This window comes from Notolepis coatsorum, assembly GCF_963971535.1.
Source record: "Notolepis coatsorum genome assembly, chromosome: 13".
Classification (NCBI taxonomy): Eukaryota; Metazoa; Chordata; class Actinopteri; order Aulopiformes; family Paralepididae; genus Notolepis; species Notolepis coatsorum.
The window spans coordinates 37,367,458-37,387,403 of NC_140177.1; the positions used below are offsets into that span (position 1 = coordinate 37,367,458).

A 19,946-nucleotide genomic window follows, 5' to 3' on the forward strand; every position below is an offset into this window, starting at 1 on the left:
TAGATTGTAGTGTAGCTAAACAATTATTTTGTTTATTAGCCTATTTGTAATAATTCGTTATTAGCCTAGGAAACTCCGTATCTTGGCTTACCGGCTGCAGTGGATGCAGATGGACCACTGCGCGCAAGGCAGTCGAATACGGCGCATTTCTGCAAACTAATATAGTGTTTTGCAAACAAATGTTTTGATAGATTGCTCGTATTGCCACCCTTACTGGCAAATGTTTTGTTGCACTTGTGAACGCTTCGCTCTATCCGCCATCACGACTCAGTCCATGCAGAGCTGTCTGTGTCTGTGTGCAGCGCGCGTCAGCACGGAGACAGCGCTGAGATGCTTCCAGCTGCAGCACATCAGGTGTGCGGGGCTTGTATGTGCAGGGCTTGTAAGCGCTGCGGTCTGACGTGCTGCAGCTGCATACTATTGACAGCGCTTTCATTAAGGAGTACCCGTATGTATGTGTAGCGCGACTCGCGAGGAGTGTGTGTAATAATGACTCGCTGCGACTCGCTTCTCGTGCAGAGACAGAGAGAGGAGAGATCGTTCGCAACTTTTAAATAATAATAATAATAATAATAATTTCTCTAGAGTATCGATAGCAGTACCGAGGACGTCGGAGCTTATAAATACTCCGGTATTTTCTAATATAGTACCGGTTCCCGTTTAAAACCGGGGTCCGGGGGGCATCCCTAATCACTGCTCATAACACGCTTCCCTCGGCTTAGTCCATCTTTCCACATTTCATGGGGGTATTCCATTACCGTATATGGTTAATCGGGGCGGTTCTGGTATGCAAATACTTAAAACAGTGCACAAGCTCAAACATAGGATCAAAGTCATATTCATCATGACAGGTGTGCGTAGAACCTGCGTACACACGTGTGGTGAATCCCGCTTTTTCTGTGCGTGCACTGATTCTACATTCTGTGCTTACGTGTGGAAATAGAACACTTTCTACGCCACGTTGATGAATCAACGTTGCGTACGCACAGATATGTGCGTGACCCGTGCGTACAATCGTTTCTAAGCAAAGTGTGGGACTTATCACTTTGAACTTGTGCTTGACTTTGTGCGTATATCTACGCACAGCTCGGAGCATGCGTACCGGTAGAATATGAAGACTACAACGCGGAAATAAGCTTCCGTGCATTAGTTTCAACACTGGCGTGTTCTGTATGAACCGTAATTCATTATAGTTCATTGTAAAATAGCAACAGTAATGTAATTATGGTCAAAACCCTATAAATAGCATTTGGAATAATAGGTCTCTCCGAATGAATGCAGCATAGCGTTATCGGAATATACGGGGTGTACTGACTGACTGCGCTCCGCGTAACTCAACTCGTTATTATTTTGCGCACAGAACGCAGAAACACGGGAACGTTTTGATTATATTTAAAAGGCTTTGCCATAACGTTAAACGAAACAAGTGGAATTTCAAAGCTGTTAGCAGAATACAAGTCATATGAACACCCACGATAGTGTTCTTCCCCCTTCCTACTGTATAAGAAAGAATAAAAAACGCATTGCAAGGAGAACAGAGGTTATTTGTTGAGTTTATGTGTATTACAAAACCCTTGCAATAAATGTGTCTTAAATGAATGAAAAGCATAGATGCTCTGGATAGATACAGGTAGCATATATCGTGTGGGTGATATGACTTGTATTCTGCTTACAGAATTCCACGTATTTAGTTTTACAATGTCAAAGCCTTTTAATATAAATCAAAGCGTTCCCGTATTTCTGCAATCTATGCGCAAAATAATAACGAGTTGAGTTCTAACAAAAACGTATTACATGCTGGGTAGGCTGATAAGAGTAAACTATGATATGAATATGAATATGATATGATATAAGGTATACTGGTCCGTCCGCGAGGATAGCGAGGAGTCGGATAGCCATTAAATGCCATTTGAGAATATAGGCTATTAATGCAAAGCGACGGCTTATAGCCTATACATATTATTTAATGTTTTCATAAGCGTAAAGATACAACAGCTAGATTAATGATCAAGTTAGTTTACTGTGCAGGGTTCGCAGGGCTGTGCCATGTGCTATTATATATGTGCAAGTTACTGTTGCATAATGTAGGCTATGGCTGCTATTATATGTAATTCATATAGGCTACCTAATGCAGACAACGAAATAGATGCCTCTACAAATCATATTATAGCCAATCGAACTAGGGATGCACCGATATGAAAATTTGCCACCGATACCGATTGTTCAACTAACACAATCGGCCGATACCGATATTTGTGGCAAATTAAATTTTTTTTTTTGTAAATTATAATATTTTTTTTATGAAACTACTGTATATTTGTGTTACAAATTGTGCTCACCGATATGAACATAGGCCTCTTTACTTACTTAAAAAAAGGAAACATCAAGAAATAGCACCATCTCTCTCCCAGTATGGTCTGCCGGGCTGCAGCTAGATACTAGTTCTCCCAGTATGGTCTACCGGGCTGCAGCTGGATACTATTGTCTCAACCAGAGCTCTCAACCAATGAAATTTTGATTGACAGTCGATTCTGCCAATTACGTCACACACCGCTTGCACCCGCCTCTGCTGTTACCACCAATCGGCAAGCGCGTATACATTTTTTACTTCCGCTTTTGTCCGCCATTGATTTTGACGAGGTTTTCTACAACAACAACAACAAAGCGCGGCCGACGTTTAGCTTTTAGCTCCGCAGGATGACTAAATGAGGCATAATGATTTTACTGCAACGAATGTGAAAACAAAACCTTTCTATACATGTGTCTGATTGAAAACTTTATTAACAGATTGCAGAATGGGTAAAACTCAGGGCTCTATGAGCAACGGAAGGAACTGAGCTAGTATGAATGCTTGCTACGTTCGGGTAAATAATATGCTGATGTTATTGAACGTGTAACACTAACTATATAACGTTAATGCCACAAAACGAATGCATTTGTTAATCATAAGTAGTAACTTTGATGCAGTAGCTTGTGTGTGTGTGGGCCGGGGGCGGCGTTGATTGATTGATTGATTGAAAACTTTATTAACAGATTGTAGAATGGGTACAATACAGTACAGCTCAATACACACAATTGTTAAGGGGATGCAGACCAGAGAAAGACTTTCGTCTTGTTTACATCAGGGTCCCCCATTTTCAATTCATCAGGATTGTGCAGGTCGCGACGCGACTGAACTTTTTTTTGCCATTTGACGCGACACAAATTGATGGATATTTATTGGCTACTGCCATCGGCACATTCAAGCTTATCGGCCGATAGGCCGAGCCGATTGCAGTCAACAAGGCACTTATCGGCCGATACCGATACCCGACCGATACATCGGTGCACCCCTAACTCGAACACAACTAATAAAGGCATTCATATTCCAGCTAACGAACGGTCTTTATTAGTATTTTGAGCTGTCCAGGCAGAATGGACCTGTCTCAAAACCCTGCCCTCTTTTCTTGATCCTCCAATCACAGCTGTCGCTTTTTGTACGAGGAAGTCAGAGGTAAGCGACAGCTGTGATTGGAGGATCAAGAAAAGGGGCAGGGTTTGAGATAGGTCTATTGCAGCAATGGTCTTAGGGAGCCGTTGATATCTGACATCACCGTGTACAAGTCCGCCTTTTATTTATCTCATAAAACGGGTTGTGTCTTCTTGATTAGACAGCGCCTCCGTGAACAATCTCTCGTGAAGTTTCTCATAGTTCGCTCGGGTCAGTCCATTATTTCACATCCCATGGGGGGTGTTTCATTATGATAATCATTCACGGGCATTGACGGTAGAACAAAGAGGTATTTATCAACACGGAGGAGCGTAGGACCCGTGTACGCACGGTTGATAAATCCCAATATTTCTGTGCGTACACACATTCTAAATTCTGTGCTTACGTATGAAAATAGAACACATTCTAAGAATTGTTGATAAATGAGGGCCCAGAACTATTAGGAATGTCTGACCACTAAGTGTGTATACAGTGTGTATACCACTTACGCATAGTATACAGTGTATCCAGTATTCATACCCCTTCACTTTTTCCACATATTGTTATGTTACAGCCTTATTCCAAACTTTATTACATTTTGAACGACTGTAGTAGACTGAAGTGGCAGGACTCACCTTGATGATGATGCTGCCTTCATCGTAGCCCAGAGCCACGTTGTTGGAGCCCCTCAGGCCACAGACGCACCAGACGCGCTCCATGCCGTAGTTCAGAGTGCTCTCCAGACGGTAGGTACTGGAGTGCCAGATACGCACCGTGCCTAGAGGAAACCAGGAAACACTCACATTAGATATCTATATCAATATCTATATCTACAATATATCTAGGTGTGCATGTTTGTCTTATTTATATATTACTGAGTGATGTTACATTTAGCAGGTCAATATCACCACCTGTTGTTGCCTATTGTTCTTTGCCATGTTGTCATTATTTGCAGCATGTATATTTAATGCTAAATGCAGCACCTTTGTCTTTCTGGACAACATAGGTCATTTTGGTTATTAATTTTATTTAATAAACCTACATTTACATAAAGCAAGCATATCTGTCCACTCCCATGTTGATAAGATTGTCAAACACTTGAAGGTGTGTGTGTGTGTGTGAGTGTGAGTGTGTGTGCTCACCATCCTCTGATCCAGTGATAATGATTGGCAGTTCTGGGTGAAAACTGACACAAGACACGTTCTGGGCGTGTCCTTCCAACGTCTGGACACACGTCTTATTCTACAGGATGGACACAGAGGGCAGGAGACAACATGTTTGAGAGTCTGGACACAAATCTTATTACAGGATGGACACAGAGGGCAGGAGACAACATGTTTGAGAGTCTGGACACAAAATTATTCTACAGGATGGACACAGGGCAGGAGACAACATGTTTGAGAGTCTGGACAAAGAAGTTTCTAGTGTGTTTCTGGTCTGTTTCTAATGTGTTTCTGCCTGGTGTGTTTCTAGTGTGTTTCTGGTGTTTCTAACTTTCTAGTGTGTTTCTGGTCTGTTTCTAATGCGTTTCTGGTGTGTTTCTAGGGTGTTTCTATTGTGTTTCTGGTGTGTTTCTAGGGTGTTTCTAGGGTGTTTCTAGTGTGTTTCTGGTGTGTTTCTAACTTTCTAGTGTGTTTCTGGTCTGTTTCTAATGCGTTTCTGGTGTGTTTCTAGTGTGTTTCTGCCTGGTGTGTTTCTAGGGTGTTTCTAGTGAGTTTCTAGTGAGTTTCTAGTGAGTTTCTAGTGTGTTTCTAGGGTGCTTCTAGTGAGTTTCTGGTGTGTTTCTGGTGTGTTTCTGGTGTGTTTCTAGGGTGTTTCTAGTGTGTTTCTGGTGTGTTTCTGGTGTGTTTCTGGTGTGTTTCTGGTGTGTTTCTAGGGTGTTTCTAGGGTGTTTCTAGTGTGTTTCTGGTGTGTTTCTAGTGTGTTTCTGGTTTGTTTCTAGTGTGTTTCTGGTGTGTTTCTGGTGTGTTTCTGGTGTGTTTCTAGTGTGTTTCTGGTGTGTTTCTGGTGTGTTTCTAGTGTGTTTCTAGTGTGTTTCTGGTGTGTTTCTGGTGTGTTTCTAGTGTGTTTCTGGTGTGTTTCTGGTGTTTCTGGTGTGTTTCTGGTGTGTTTCTAGGGTGTTTCTAGTGTGTTTCTGGTGTGTTTCTAGTGTGTTTCTGGTGTGTTTCTGGTGTGTTTCTAGTGTGTTTCTGGTGCGTTTCTACCTGGTAGTCCCAGATCTTCACCAGCCGGTCGTCGGCTCCTGAGATCAGGTAGGGCTTGTCTCCTCCGCTGTAGTAGTCGATGCAGTTCACTCCCTTCTCATGTCCCTCCAGGGTGAAGTTAGGAGAGGAGGAGCCCAGCTGCCACACCTGACAACAGACACAAGACAAGTCACTAACCAGCTGCCACACCTGACAACAGACACAAGACAAGTCACTAACCAGCTGCCACACCTGACAACAGACACAAGACAAGTCACTAACCAGCTGTCACACCTGACAACAGACACAAGACAAGTCACTAACCAGCTGTCACACCTGACAACAGACACAAGACAAGTCACTAACCAGCTGTCACACCTGACAACAGACACAAGACAAGTCACTAACCAGCTGCCACACCTGACAACAGACACAAGACAAGTCACTAACCAGCTGTCACACCTGACAACAGACACAAGACAAGTCACTAACCAGCTGTCACACCTGACAACAGACACAAGACAAGTCACTAACCAGCTGCCACACCTGACAACAGACACAAGACAAGTCACTAACCAGCTGCCACACCTGACAACAGACACAAGACAAGTCACTAACCAGCTGCCACACCTGACAACAGACACAAGACAAGTCACTAACCAGCTGTCACACCTGACAACAGACACAAGACAAGTCACTAACCAGCTGTCACACCTGACAACAGACACAAGACAAGTCACTAACCAGCTGTCACACCTGACAACAGACACAAGACAAGTCACTAACCAGCTGTCACACCTGACAACAGACACAAGACAAGTCACTAACCAGCTGTCACACCTGACAACAGACACAAGACAAGTCACTAACCAGCTGTCACACCTGACAACAGACACAAGACAAGTCACTAACCAGCTGTCACACCCGACAACAGACAAGACTCACTATTGGTGGCCTTACTGAGCCCCCAATAGAAGGTATTTATATTTACTAGAAGGTAAATATTGGACCGTGTCTTACAGGTTGGAGGTGTTCTGAACATTTTGACATGAAACAAATTAATGGGAGCGGATACAGATGACTGTTGGCCAAAAACACCTCTCCCGGAGTTTTAAGCTAGGCTAGTGGTCCGTATCCGCTTCCATTGATTTGCGCTAAGCTAGGCTAGCTTGCAGCCGGACAGCTTTCTACTGAACGCTGGAGAAGACCGTAAGGACATTTTCCACAATGTCTTCCTTCATTGGAATATCACTGGCGGTACCTTGATGGTCCTGTCCAGGGAGGCGCTGGCAAACTGGTTGTTGTCTTTGGGGTTGATGACGATCTGCATGACATAGTGGGTGTGGCCTTCAAACACCTGGCTGCACGACCACTTCTTCTCCCAGTCCCACAGCTTGATCAGCATGTCGTCTACACACACACACACACACCAGTTTGAATGTTTATTACAACTCCAGAAATTCTTCTTTAAAATACACAATAAGTGGAAGACTTTCCACTTAAAACTCAAAATTAGACTATTTATTAGCTGCCACTACAACATGAGACCATTTATTAGCTGCCACTACAACGTGAGACTATTTATGAGCGTACCGCTGCTGGTCAGGATGTAGGGCTGTGTGGGGTGGACGGCGATGCATCGGATGTAGTCAGAGTGGGCCTCGAACATGTGGACCCGCTCCAGGGTGTTGTAGTTGAACACCCTGATCTGCATGTCGTCCTGCACAGACACAATACAGGTTGCACGTTATAACTAGGGATGGGTACCTTTCACATTTGAACCGATACCGGTACCTGTGAATCGATACCGGTACCCAACGGTACCTTTTTTCGGTACTTTAGTCTCAAGAAATTTAATTTGCCTACCTCAGTCGTAAAAAAAAATATCCAAACTTCAAATAACTACAATTTCAACAGTTTTTGGCTTGTCATTGCTCCGACTGCTTTGTTGTTGAATCAAGTCAAATCCTAGGTAAGCATATATTGTGCGTGTGAACGTTGACATGAAAAGAAAAAAGTAAAAAAAAAAAAAAAAAAAAATTAATAAAAAAGATTTTTTTTTATTTTTTTTTTGGTTTCTCACTTGATTCGATACTCGGTAGTACCGACGTGTTTCGGTTCGGTACATCAAAAGTACCGAATTCGGTACCCATTCCTAGTTATAACATCAACCCAGAGAGTCAATTACATTACATTCAAATGTTAGGGTTAGGTCTGACTGTCTTCACGTTAGGTCTGACTGTCTTCACGTTAGGTCTGACTGTCTTCACGTTAGGTCTGACTGTCTTCACGTTAGGTCTGACTGTCTTCACGTTAGGGTTTGGTCTGATTGTCTTCACATTAGTGTTAGGTCTGACTGTCTTCACATTAGAATAGATCTTTATTTGTCATTGTTGGTACAACGAAATTTGTTAGGAACATCACCACTGGCATACAACATAAGATATAACATGTGCAAAATAATAATGTCAATAATAATAGTAATATAGTAATAAAGTAATAAAGTATCAGTGTCCCAATGTCCCAATATATAACATAACATCATTGTCCCAAGTGCATTTAGTGCTTGTGCAAATAAATTAATAAATATAAATATTTCAGTCCAGTGAGTTGATGGAAGGAGGGGGGGGGGGGGGGGGGGGGGGGGGCGTTGACTTGCAAAGGATGAAGTATTGTATAGTGCAGCAATGCAAGTCCGGTTCACAGTTATTGTTGTAATGTGGGAGTGGGAGTTATGTCACCGGGGGTGGGATGCGGGGGGGGGCAAGTTGATGTTCGTCGTTGAGCAGCCTGACAGCCCGTGGGTAGAGGCTGTTGGTCAGTCTGCTGGTTCCGGACTGGATGGATCTGTACCTTCGACCAGAGGGCAGCAGTTGAAAGAGATGGTTTGCTGGGTGGTACTGGTCTAGTAAGATGTTATTTATACGCCGTAGGCAGCGGGAGGTAAAGACTGTGGAGATATCTGGGAGGCTAGCTCCAGTGATCCTCCTCGCAGCCTTGACCACTCTGTGGAGGGCCTCCTTCTCTGCCCTGGTGCAGCCAGTAAACCACACCAGTAGGCCGTACGTGAGCACACTCTCTACTGCGCAGTGGTAGAAGTTGGCCATCAGTCCCTGTGGGAGTTTAGCCCATTTAAGCTTCCTAAGATAGAAAAGGCGCTGCTGTGCTTTGCCCACAGCAGAGGCAATGCTGACCCCCCAGGACAGGTCATCAGACATTGTCACGCCCAGAAACTTAAATTTTGAAACCCTCTCCACCTCCTCATTCCCGATGAGGAGTGGAGAGTGGCTGAGGTCACCAGTCCTGCGGAAATCGATGATCATCTCCTTGGTCTTCGTGGGGTTGAGAGCAAGGTTATGACCATCGCACCACTCCACTAGTTGCTCAACCTCCCTCCTGTATGAAGTCTCATCATTCCCTCTGATGAGGCCAAGCACTGTTGTGTCGTCTGCACATTTTACTATGAGGTTAGATGGAGAGGAGGAACAACAGTCGTGTGTGAAAAGTGTGTAGAGAAGTGGGCTGAGTACACACCCCTGAGGGGCCCCGGTGCTAATGGGAAGGGTGGGGGATGTGTGCTTGCCAATCCTGACATGTTGTGTGCGATTTGTGAGAAAGTCCAAGATCCAGTTGCATAGTGTGGTGTTCAGTCCGAGTTTGTGCAGTTTACTGTGAAGCTTGTTGGGTAGAATGGTGTTGAAAGCTGAACTGAAGTCAACAAAAAGGAGTCTACCATATGTGTGCCTGTGCTCTAGATGTTCCAGCAGAGTGTGCAACACAATGGCAATAGCATCCTCTGTTGACCTGTTCTTCCTGTAGGCAAACTGGTTGTGGTCTAATGATGGCGGTATGGAGGCTTTTATGTGTTTCATGACTGTCTTCACGTTAGGGTTAGGGCTGACTGTCTTCATGTTAGGGTTAGTTAGGGTTAGGTCTGACTGTCTTCACGTTAGGGTTAGTTAGGGTTAGGTCTGACGTTAACACTCACAGCTCCAGTGATGACCCAGTTTTTTCTGGCCACAAACTTGGAGGCTCTGACTGGGAGGTCGCAGACCTCGAAGGTCTTCACCAGCGTCTGGGAAACACAACGTAGCAGCTTGTTAAGTACAGGTAAAAGAAACCATAGATGTACAACCAACACCGACATATACGCACACAAAGACACACAACTCCAAATGTTACGGTTTCTTTCTTTTGTAATGTATTTTGAAGTCAGGAGCGGCGGTTCCTTCCTACCTGCGTCTCGTGGTTCCAGACGCAGACACTGCCGTTGTAGAGACTGGCCAGCATCCATGGCTCTGTGGGGTGGAGGTCCACGCTCTTCACTCTGTCTGACCGCGCCGTCAGCCTCCGCTTAATGTCCAGCCTGAGAGGCTGAGAGACGTGAGGACAGATGTCATTATAAAAACTGGGTCCGAGCTGTTCCCTTAGTTAGCACTGTTCCCTAGTAGCAACACAACAACACAGTGGTCAGCACTGTCGCCTAGCAACGCAATGAGTGGTCAGCACTGTTCCCTAGCAACACAATGACAGTGGTCAGCACTGTTCACTAGCAACACAATGACAGTGGTCAGCACTGTTCCCTAGCAACACAATGAGACAGTAGGGCTGGACGGTATGGTCTAAAATGTATATCAAGGTATCATTTGAAGCGTAGACGGCAACGGTATATATCATGGTATATTCATTTATCTTAAAATGTCTATATAAATGCTTCTGAAGGGGTAAAACACTGGCAGCTATTACTGTACTCTTGTATTACTAGGACATATTTCACATAGTACAGAGGTATTTTAAGAACATTTATTGTGCAAAACTGCAATAGAAAAATGCAAAACCTTTTCTCAAGTTACAATCAAATCAAGCGGCATAAAGTGAAAATAAAAACTACAGCAGGACAGGAGGTTTCTTTCCCTCAAACAACTCAAACACAATACAACTCCAACATAACTTAACTTTAGTGTACATGTTTGACAACGTAGAGAGAGAGAGAGAGAGAGAGAGAGAGAGAGAGAGAGAGAGAGAGAGCGTGATGTAATAGGTTTGAGTTTGAGGTTTGAGCGTCCTAAGATGATGTCACACCAGGATTGTCAACACACAGAGTTGGAAACAGGAGCAGCCCCGATGGATAAAGCGATATAAAGAAACAAATAGCCAAATAAATGTGAAGTTATCTTTGAACCTCTGTTGTCAAGCCTCGTCAATATATAGTATATAGTCCAGTCACTCAGTCAGGAAAATATGTTGTCACTTCCTTTATACCGCCTGTCACACTGCTGTGCCAACACAACACATGACAGCTGGTACTAATGTTGACTGATAGTTATATAGTCTACTGTCCTTTGCTTGTCCCCCATGTCCATGTGAACTGTAGGTCTGTTTGATTGATTGATTGCAAATGTACAGATTGCAGAATGGGTACAATACAGTACAGCTCAATACACACAATTGTAAACTTTCGTCTTGTTTACATCAGGGTCCCCCATTTTCAATTTATCATAACATACATGACATACAGGTACAGTACTGTTACATCGCGACATTTATGACATACCAGATCTACAAATATACAGTACTGTTTGTGAATACAAAAAAAATGTCTAAAAAATTGAGTATATACATTTGAGGGGGAAGAAACAACTGTACATTGGAGGGGGTTGGGTTTGGGACATTTACAGTTGGTACAGTAGTGCTGTGTTTGCTGATGTGTGCATTTTGCATTTGGCTTATAAAATGTTTTACATGATTATGATTTGGCAGCAACTCAACTCCCCTGAGCATTTCACTGAGCTGTAATTAACACAACACAATGATTCAGTGTCCCTGATGACATCACCGGTGAGTGACCCCATATTCGAATTATGTTACTCTCAATAAACTGTCAAACTAAATGAATCAGCGCAGTGTCCCTTTAACGTTGGTGCATGCCTATGTATGACCAAAACGTCTACAGTGTATTATTAACGTAGTAAAGTATATGAGAGCATCCTTTGACAACAGGGACGTAGCAGCAGCACTTAGCTAGCTTTGGTAGATCAGCTTAGCCAAGATAGACGCTAGCTTGTTGACGTTCATTCCGCTGACGTTTCTTCATTCATATTATTCTAGACGAGCGAACATTTAACGTTACTTTCTTCCTAAATCTGACCACATCTTCGTCATAATACCCCAGTTAACGAATGGCCACACTAGCTGGTTGTATTTAGACACAGAGAGACCAGTGTTACTAACGGGCCGGTGAGGCTAACTAGCCGCTAAGCTAGCGAGACTGCTTCACTGACATAATTCTAATTCTGAAGACATTATGAATAACACGGGACTCGTGTCCACTCTACTGTAACACGTCCACTTACCATGTTCTGTCCCCGGTCGACGCTATGAGGTGAATAGAGTGTGAATAGTCTTATGGGGGGCGTCCGAATACTGCGATCTGTGGACAGTGTCTCTGGACACGGATTGCTAACTGACGTGGAACTTCCTGAAACGTGATCTCGCGTGTGTTCCTGTGTGTGTGTGGGACTGGAAACGATGACGCGCCACTTCTAGGTCGTTTTAGGTCGTGGAGGTTTGATTGATTGATTGATTGATTGATTGATTGATTGATTGATTGATTGATTGATTGATTGAAAACTTTATTAACAGATTGCAGAATGGGTATAAATACAGTACAGCTCAATACACACAATTGTTAAGGGGATGCAGACCAGAGAAAGACTTTCGTCTTGTTTACATCAGGGTCCCCCATTTTCAATTCATCAGGACATATATGACATGATGACATCTGTATGTCATGTATGTCATATATGTCCTGTCTCCTGATGAATTGAAAATGGGGGACCCTGATGAAAACAAGACGAAAGTCTTTCTCTGGTCTGCATCCCCTTAACAATTGTGTGTATTGAGCTGTACTGTATTGTACCCATTCTGCAATCTGTTAATAACGTTTTCAATCAATCAATCAATCAATCACATACAGATAGACAGTACTAGACAGTGATGACCTGCAGGAGGGAGGGATACACGTTTATATGTCGTCTGTAGACTCAAATATTTATTCAAATTGCATATACTGTGAGAGATAGTATACAACATACAATTTTCTTTTAGTTTTTAGTGGCAAAATAAAGAAATAATAACTTTGTCACAGTAATTTCCTGTAATCACTTGACCCGCTATAATCCATTATAATCTATCATGGAAAACGGCCTTTTGAACCTCAGAGATGATTATAATAAATAGCAGAGAACTCTGGCGCAACTGTGGCCGCATTGAATTCCTAATGTGGCACACTCATCGAGTCATCGCCCTTTGGCTTTGGGTTAAAAACTCACAAGTCCCAAACGGAAAGAATAATCCAATTTCACATGGTTGTAGTTGAGATGTGGGGCAACATTTTGATGCAAAAAACTTGTTGTTGGCTCCTGGGGAGTAGACATTTGAATGAAAAACACAGATGCCATTTTGACAGGCTTGATTGATTGATTGATTGATTGATTGATTGATTGATTGATTGATTGATTGAACATTTTATTAACAGATTGCAGAATGGGTACAATACAGTACGGCTCAATACACACAATTGTTAAGGCGATGCAGACCAGAGAAAAACTTTCGTCTTGTTTACATCAGGGTCCCCCATTTTCAATTAATCATAACATATATGACATACAGGTGCATATATGACATACAGGTTGTATATGTAGCCGGTCCAACGCTGAACCTGCCACTATTTCGACCATGCCTTGAGTGGGAGTCGAACCCCGGGCGTCCGCACCGGGGCCAGCAACACAAACCGTTGCGCCAAGAAAGGAATTCCTCTCTAAGCGCTCAGTTTGGATGCCTCTGGGGAGTGAGTTTTACTTCTATGTGCCGTAGTCACACTATCGCGGCACATATCCGTTACATTCACCCCCCCTAAACTCACACCACCCAAGGCATCCGGGTCACGGCACCACTGTAGCCGGTCCAACGCTGAACCTGCCACTATTTCGACCATGCCTTGAGTGGGAGTCGAACCCCGGGCGTCCGCACCGGGGCCAGCAACACAAACCGCTGCACCAAGAAAGGAATTCCTCTCTAAGCGCTCAGTTTGGATGCCTCTGGGGAGTGAGTTTTACTTCTATGTGCCGTAGTCACACTATCGCGGCACATATCCGTTACATATAGTATGTACATTACACAATGTACAGGAATTGTGCTATTGTGTACGCACAGGGGTTGGTTACAATTTAAGTAGTTGTTTACCAATTGAAAGTATCGTCTGGGACTTTGGCTTTTTGTGAGGGAAGTGGCCCGAAAATGTAAGGAGCCGAAACATATATGGGTCCACTTATTCAATCGGCCTGATATTTGATGGGAGCAGAGTTGAGCGTAATTAACCGTTGTGTTGCCACAAACTTCATAATAGAGTTGGTGCCATGTATAGTGCAGTCGTGGGTGAAGAGGGAGTACAGAAGGGGGCTCAGTGGGACAGGGTGAGGGTGGAGGAGGTGAGATTGTTCATCCTAATGAACTGGGTTCTGTTAGTTAGGAAGTCAAGTATCCAGTTGCAGACGGAGGGGTTGATGTCGAGGTCCTTAACTTTCCACAATGTTTGGAGATGATTTAGGAGGGAATGATCATGGTGTTGAATGCTGAGCTAAAGTTGACTATATATCTCTAGTAGAAAGCAAGGTAGGCCTCAGGCGAGGTAATTTTAATAAAAATGGTTTTGCATTCATAAAATAGCCTCTAGGGGGCGATACGTTGAACCAACTTCAAGAAACCACCAGGACAGCTGATGGACTAAAAAACCTGAGGCTAATTAAAGATGAAAGTGCTTGATATGAGGAGGATATGATGTTGAGTCAGTAGACCTACTTTCACACAGCCTACTTTAATGTCGGGGGATGACAGTGGCTCAGGAGGTAGAGCGGTAATCAGAAGGTCCCTGGTTCCATTCCGACTCCATCCGGCAGCATATTGAAGTGTCCTTGAGCAAGACACTTAACCCCCTAACTGCTTTCGATGAGCAGGTCGGCACTTTGCATGGTCGCCTCTGCCGTCTGTGTGTGAATGTGTGAGTGAATGGTTGAATGTGAGACATAAATTGTAAAGCAATTTGGATAAAAGTACTATATATATGCAGTCCATTTACCATTTACTTTCACTTGAGTATACTTTTGTATTGAGGACTTTTACCGTTATCAGAGTAGACTAGGTACTATTCTATCAGGGTGTTTTTTTCATGTAATCTGTAATCTGTTGTCTGAATGATTTGAGGGAAAATGTGGTTCTTTTGACAGATATCACGATATGATTCACAATATTAGAGCGGATGACAATTGTTGTGTTGTCATCTTTTTTTTTATTTCCATTGATGTGATTTATAGGCTGCGGCTTCAACTCTCAAACCTCTGGACCCTGTCTATCAGTCTGCCCTCATGTTTATTACTGGTGACAGATATGATACTGTGTCCTTCATGAAAAGGTTGGATGACCTTCTCTGGTTGAAAGGCGTTTAATAGGCGTAGCTATAATTTTATTTTATTATTTCTAAAGGCCTTATTGGTAAAGCTCCCCCTTACATCACAACACTGTTGGAATGGAATATTGGAACCTATTTTACATGTTCAAATTAATTAGGTTCTTAGGGTTCCTCCAGTTTGCTCTGAACTAGGAAAAAAACTCTCCAAGATGCCCTCCAAGAGACATTCTGAGCAGCTCTGGTGTTATAGGGACTAGAAGACCACTTTAACAGGCGTATCAAATTAGGAGGAGTCAGACCAAGGAGGGTTTTGTAAATGAGTGTAAGCCAATTAATTTGTCGTCAAAGAGTAATGATGGCCAAGTTACAGACGTGTACAAGTCACAGTGATGTGTTGAAAAGGGGGCGTTTGTAGCAAACCTAATTGCTGACTTGCTACAAAACATTAAAGATCAAGGACACTCTTGCACACTTTAATTTAATTTCAAACCTTTATTTAAACTCGAAAGGCAACCGAGGTTTCCCTCGTTTACAGTCACATCGAGTGTACGTGCAGAAATGAGCAAAAAAGCTAATAAAACCCACATAGTGTATAAAATCCTAACAAAGAGACAACAAGACGAGGCAAAGAGCAAGGATAACAAATCAATTACAACTTGATTGACAATGGTTGGAGATCAAGGTTTTAAACTCTGCAACAGAGGGGAGAATCTCAAGCTTTAAGGGCTGTTCATTCCTAAATCATAGCGAAATGCAGAATTACCTTTAGAGACTAGCCAATCACTAAAACAGTTAGTTACATCGGTTCCAAAATTCCATTCCAATAATGATGTGATATTAGGAGGTAGCTTACGACAATTGTTTTTTTAAATGTTTTTAATTTTAGAGTAACACTTCAGAATACTACTAATAATTATCACGCGTGGTTACTTTCTATTCTACATGGGAGATTAGGCTTTCTGATCATCCGCTCCCAGTCTGTGGAATGCTCTCCCTGACCACCTGAGAGCACCAGAGACCACCTGAGAGCAGAGACCACCTGAGAGCAGAGACCACCTGAGAGCAACAGAGACCACCTGAGAGCAACACAGACCACCTGAGAGCAGAGACCACCTGAGAGCACCAGAGACCACCTGAGAGCAACACAGACCACCAGAGAGCAACAGAGACCACCTGAGAGCACCAGAGACCACCTGAGAGCAGAGACCACCTGAGAGCAACACAGACCACCTGAGAGCAACAGAGACCACCTGAGAGCACCAGAGACCACCTGAGAGCAACACAGACCACCTGAGAGCAGAGACCACCTGAGAGCAACACAGACCACCTGAGAGCAGAGACCACCTGAGAGCAACACAGACCACCTGAGAGCAACACAGACCACCTGAGAGCAACAGAGACCACCTGAGAGCAACACAGACCACCTGAGAGCACCAGAGACCACCTGAGAGCAACACAGACCACCTGAGAGCAACAGAGACCACCTGAGAGCAACAGAGACCACCTGAGAGCACCAGAGACCACCTGAGAGCAACAGAGACCACCTGAGAGCAACAGAGACCACCTGAGAGCAACAGAGACCACCTGAGAGCAACAGAGACCACCTGAGAGCAACAGAGACCACCTGAGAGCAACACAGACCACCTGAGAGCAACACAGACCACCTGAGAGCAACAGAGACCACCTGAGAGCAGAGACCACCTGAGAGCAACAGAGACCACCTGAGAGCAACACAGACCACCTGAGAGCAACAGAGACCACCTGAGAGCAACACAGACCACCTGAGAGCAACAGAGACCACCTGAGAGCAACACAGACCACCTGAGAGCACCAGAGACCATCTGAGAGCAACACAGACTGAGAGCAACACAGACCATCTGAGAGCAACAGAGACCACCTGAGAGCAACACAGACCACCTGAGAGCAACAGAGACCACCTGAGAGCAACAGAGACCATCTGAGAGCAACAGAGACCACCTGAGAGCAACAGAGACCACCTGAGAGCAACAGAGACCATCTGAGAGCAACAGAGACCACCTGAGAGCAACAGAGACCATCTGAGAGCAACAGAGACCACCTGAGAGCAACAGAGACCACCTGAGAGCAGAGACCACCTGAGAGCAACAGAGACCACCTGAGAGCAACAGAGACCACCTGAGAGCAACAGAGACCACCTGAGAGTAACAGAGACCACCTGAGAGCACCAGAGACCACCTGAGAGCACCAGAGACCATCTGAGAGCACAGACCACCTGAGAGCAACACAGACCACCTGAGAGCAACACAGACCACCTGAGAGCAACAGAGACCACCTGAGAGCAACAGAGACCACCTGAGAGCACCAGAGACCACCTGAGAGCAACAGAGACCACCTGAGAGCAACAGAGACTACATAAGAGCAACAGAGACCACCTGAGAGCAACAGAGACCACCTGAGAGCAACAGAGACCACCTGAGAGCAACAGAGACCACCTGAGAGCAACAGAGACCACCTGAGAGCAACACAGACCACCTGAGAGCACCAGAGACCACCTGAGAGCACCAGAGACCACCTGAGAGCAACAGAGACCGTGGATGCTTTTAAAAAAGGGCCTCAAAACACATATTTTTAATAGAGCCTTTTGTAACATGCACCCAGAAAAGCGGCAATTTTTTTTTACTTGAACTTGAGGACTGCATACTTTTTTTGAAAAGTGTATCTTTATACTTTATACTTATAACACATGCATACGCCTGGTCTCTTTTGAAAGATAACATTCTAAAGTTTCTTAGACAATAAAGAAAAATCACTTTGAGTAACATAGGTCTGAACTTGAGTTGAACTTGAACTTGTGTACTCACGTTTTTCTGAAGTAATTGCAATATCCCAAAAAATTATATCCCAGAAAATTGGTATAAGCTGGACAACGGGTCCATAACCTGAAGTCGTATGTAGTACAGGTCCAAATTTCATAAAGATCTGTTCAGAAATGGCTGATTAGGAGTGATTTTGGTAAGCTGTGTACAAAAAAAAGTTCTCCAGTATTCCGTTTCCTCATTGACGGCAATGCATTCTGTGTGTTTTTCACTTCCTGTTTTCGCTCGTATATTTTCCAATAGTATGCAGCTGCAGAACGTCAGACCGCAGCGCTTACAAGCCCCGCGCTTACAAGCCCCGCACATAGCAACCCCTCGCTTCCATTGGCTGATTTTGGTCACGTGATTTGGGTCCCACCCAATGGCTGAGGTCCCCCGCGCTTAGATACCCCTCGCTTCCATTGGCTGATTTGGGTCACGTTGCACTGCGGGATTGATTGATTGATTGATTGAAAACTTTATTAACAGATTGCCGTATGATTTGGGTCACGTTGCACTGCGGGATTGATTGATTGATTGATTGATTGATTCATTGATTGATTGATTGATTGAAAACTTTATTAACAGATTGCCGAATGGGTACACGTGACCACCACAGGCCCTGATTGATTGATTGAAAACTTTATTAACAGATTGTAGAATGGGTACACGTGACCTGACCGATTGATTGATTGATTGATTGATTGAAAACTTTATTAACAGATTGCAGAATGGGTACAGTGACCGATTGATTGATTGATTGATTGATTGATTGATTGATTGAAAACTTTATTAACAGATTGTATAATGGGTACAGTGACCGATTGATTGATTGATTTATTGATTGATTGATTGATTGATTGAAAACTTTATTAACAGATTGCAGAATGCAGTACAGCTCAATACACACAATTGTTAAGGGGATGCAGACCATGCAGTACTGTTACATTTGTGACATACAGTAAATATATACAAGGGGGAGGGAACTGTACATTTATGATGACTTGAAAATGGGGGACCCTGATGTAAACAAGACGGAAGTCTTTCTCTGGTTTGCATCCCCTTAACAATTGTGTGTATTGAGCTGTACTGCAGATATATTTCAATTGCCTTACTTATTTACATAAGTATTATAGGCCTACAGCAGTATTGTACAGACAGTCTGTGTGAAGTCTGTGTGGTTATCCAGCTGCACAAAGGCAGAGCAAGAGGCTCTACAGAGGGTGGTGAAGGCGGCAGGCAGGATTGTCGGGACTCCTCTATCAAACATCACCTCCGTCTTCACCTCCCGCTGCCTCCACCGCTCCAAGTGTATCATCAAGGACCAGTCTCACCCAGCACATCACCTCTTTCAGCTCCTTCCCCCAGGGAGGAGATACCGGTCCATACATGCCAAGAGTTCAAGATTTAAGAACAGCTTTTTCCCCCAAGCAGTCAGACTGTTAAACGCTCATTGACTGTCCCCTCACGTGCACCATACACTTACCTGGACTTGATAATCACTGTTACCACTCATCATGCACTTTATTTAAAATATTCTGTTATGTACAGTGTTATATGTGTTTCATGTATGTATATATTGTACTACGGTCTGTGGGAGCTCCCCTGAAATTTCACTCACGGTCATATAAGAGTTTTAATGTAGAAGGTTTTATTAATGAAATGTTGGGTATAAACTGGGAGGAGGTATGTTGTGAGGATGACCCAGAGGTTGCACTGGACTTATTTATGTCAGAAACAAATCAGCCCCATGGATAGATAGTAGCTTTTAATGAATTTTAATGAATGAGAGAGACATACTGTAGCCAAAAAAGCATCAGTGTGTTCCAGTTCTGCAGATGACAGACAAAAGTACCGTTCCTTACGTAATCAAGTCACAAAGTTAAATAAGGTGAGAAAAAGGGAATATTTTAAACCATGGTTATATGATGTGAGAAATGATGGTAAAAATCTATGGAATGTTTTAAATCAAATTATGGGTAGAAAATCCAATG

The 19,946-nt window shown here is 43.6% G+C and overlaps 1 protein-coding gene across 2 annotated transcripts in view; it reads right to left on the reverse strand.

Annotated features, from left to right (window-relative positions):
• Nucleotides 1-12,134, reverse strand: part of copb2 (COPI coat complex subunit beta 2) — a 45,541-nt gene extending 33,407 nt beyond the window's left edge. For both annotated transcript variants that reach the window (XM_084326866.1, XM_084326865.1), the window contains exons 1-8: nucleotides 12,006-12,134; nucleotides 9,889-10,026; nucleotides 9,641-9,727; nucleotides 7,246-7,372; nucleotides 6,914-7,062; nucleotides 5,674-5,820; nucleotides 4,612-4,711; nucleotides 4,105-4,247 (exon numbers count right to left, since the gene is read on the reverse strand). In XM_084326866.1, the coding sequence (XP_084182992.1) occupies nucleotides 4,105-4,247; nucleotides 4,612-4,711; nucleotides 5,674-5,820; nucleotides 6,914-7,062; nucleotides 7,246-7,372; nucleotides 9,641-9,727; nucleotides 9,889-10,026; nucleotides 12,006-12,008 (894 nt within the window). In that variant the 5' untranslated portion in view covers nucleotides 12,009-12,134. The remainder of the gene's footprint in view (nucleotides 1-4,104; nucleotides 4,248-4,611; nucleotides 4,712-5,673; nucleotides 5,821-6,913; nucleotides 7,063-7,245; nucleotides 7,373-9,640; nucleotides 9,728-9,888; nucleotides 10,027-12,005) is intronic.
• Nucleotides 12,135-19,946: the final 7,812 nt, after the last annotated feature.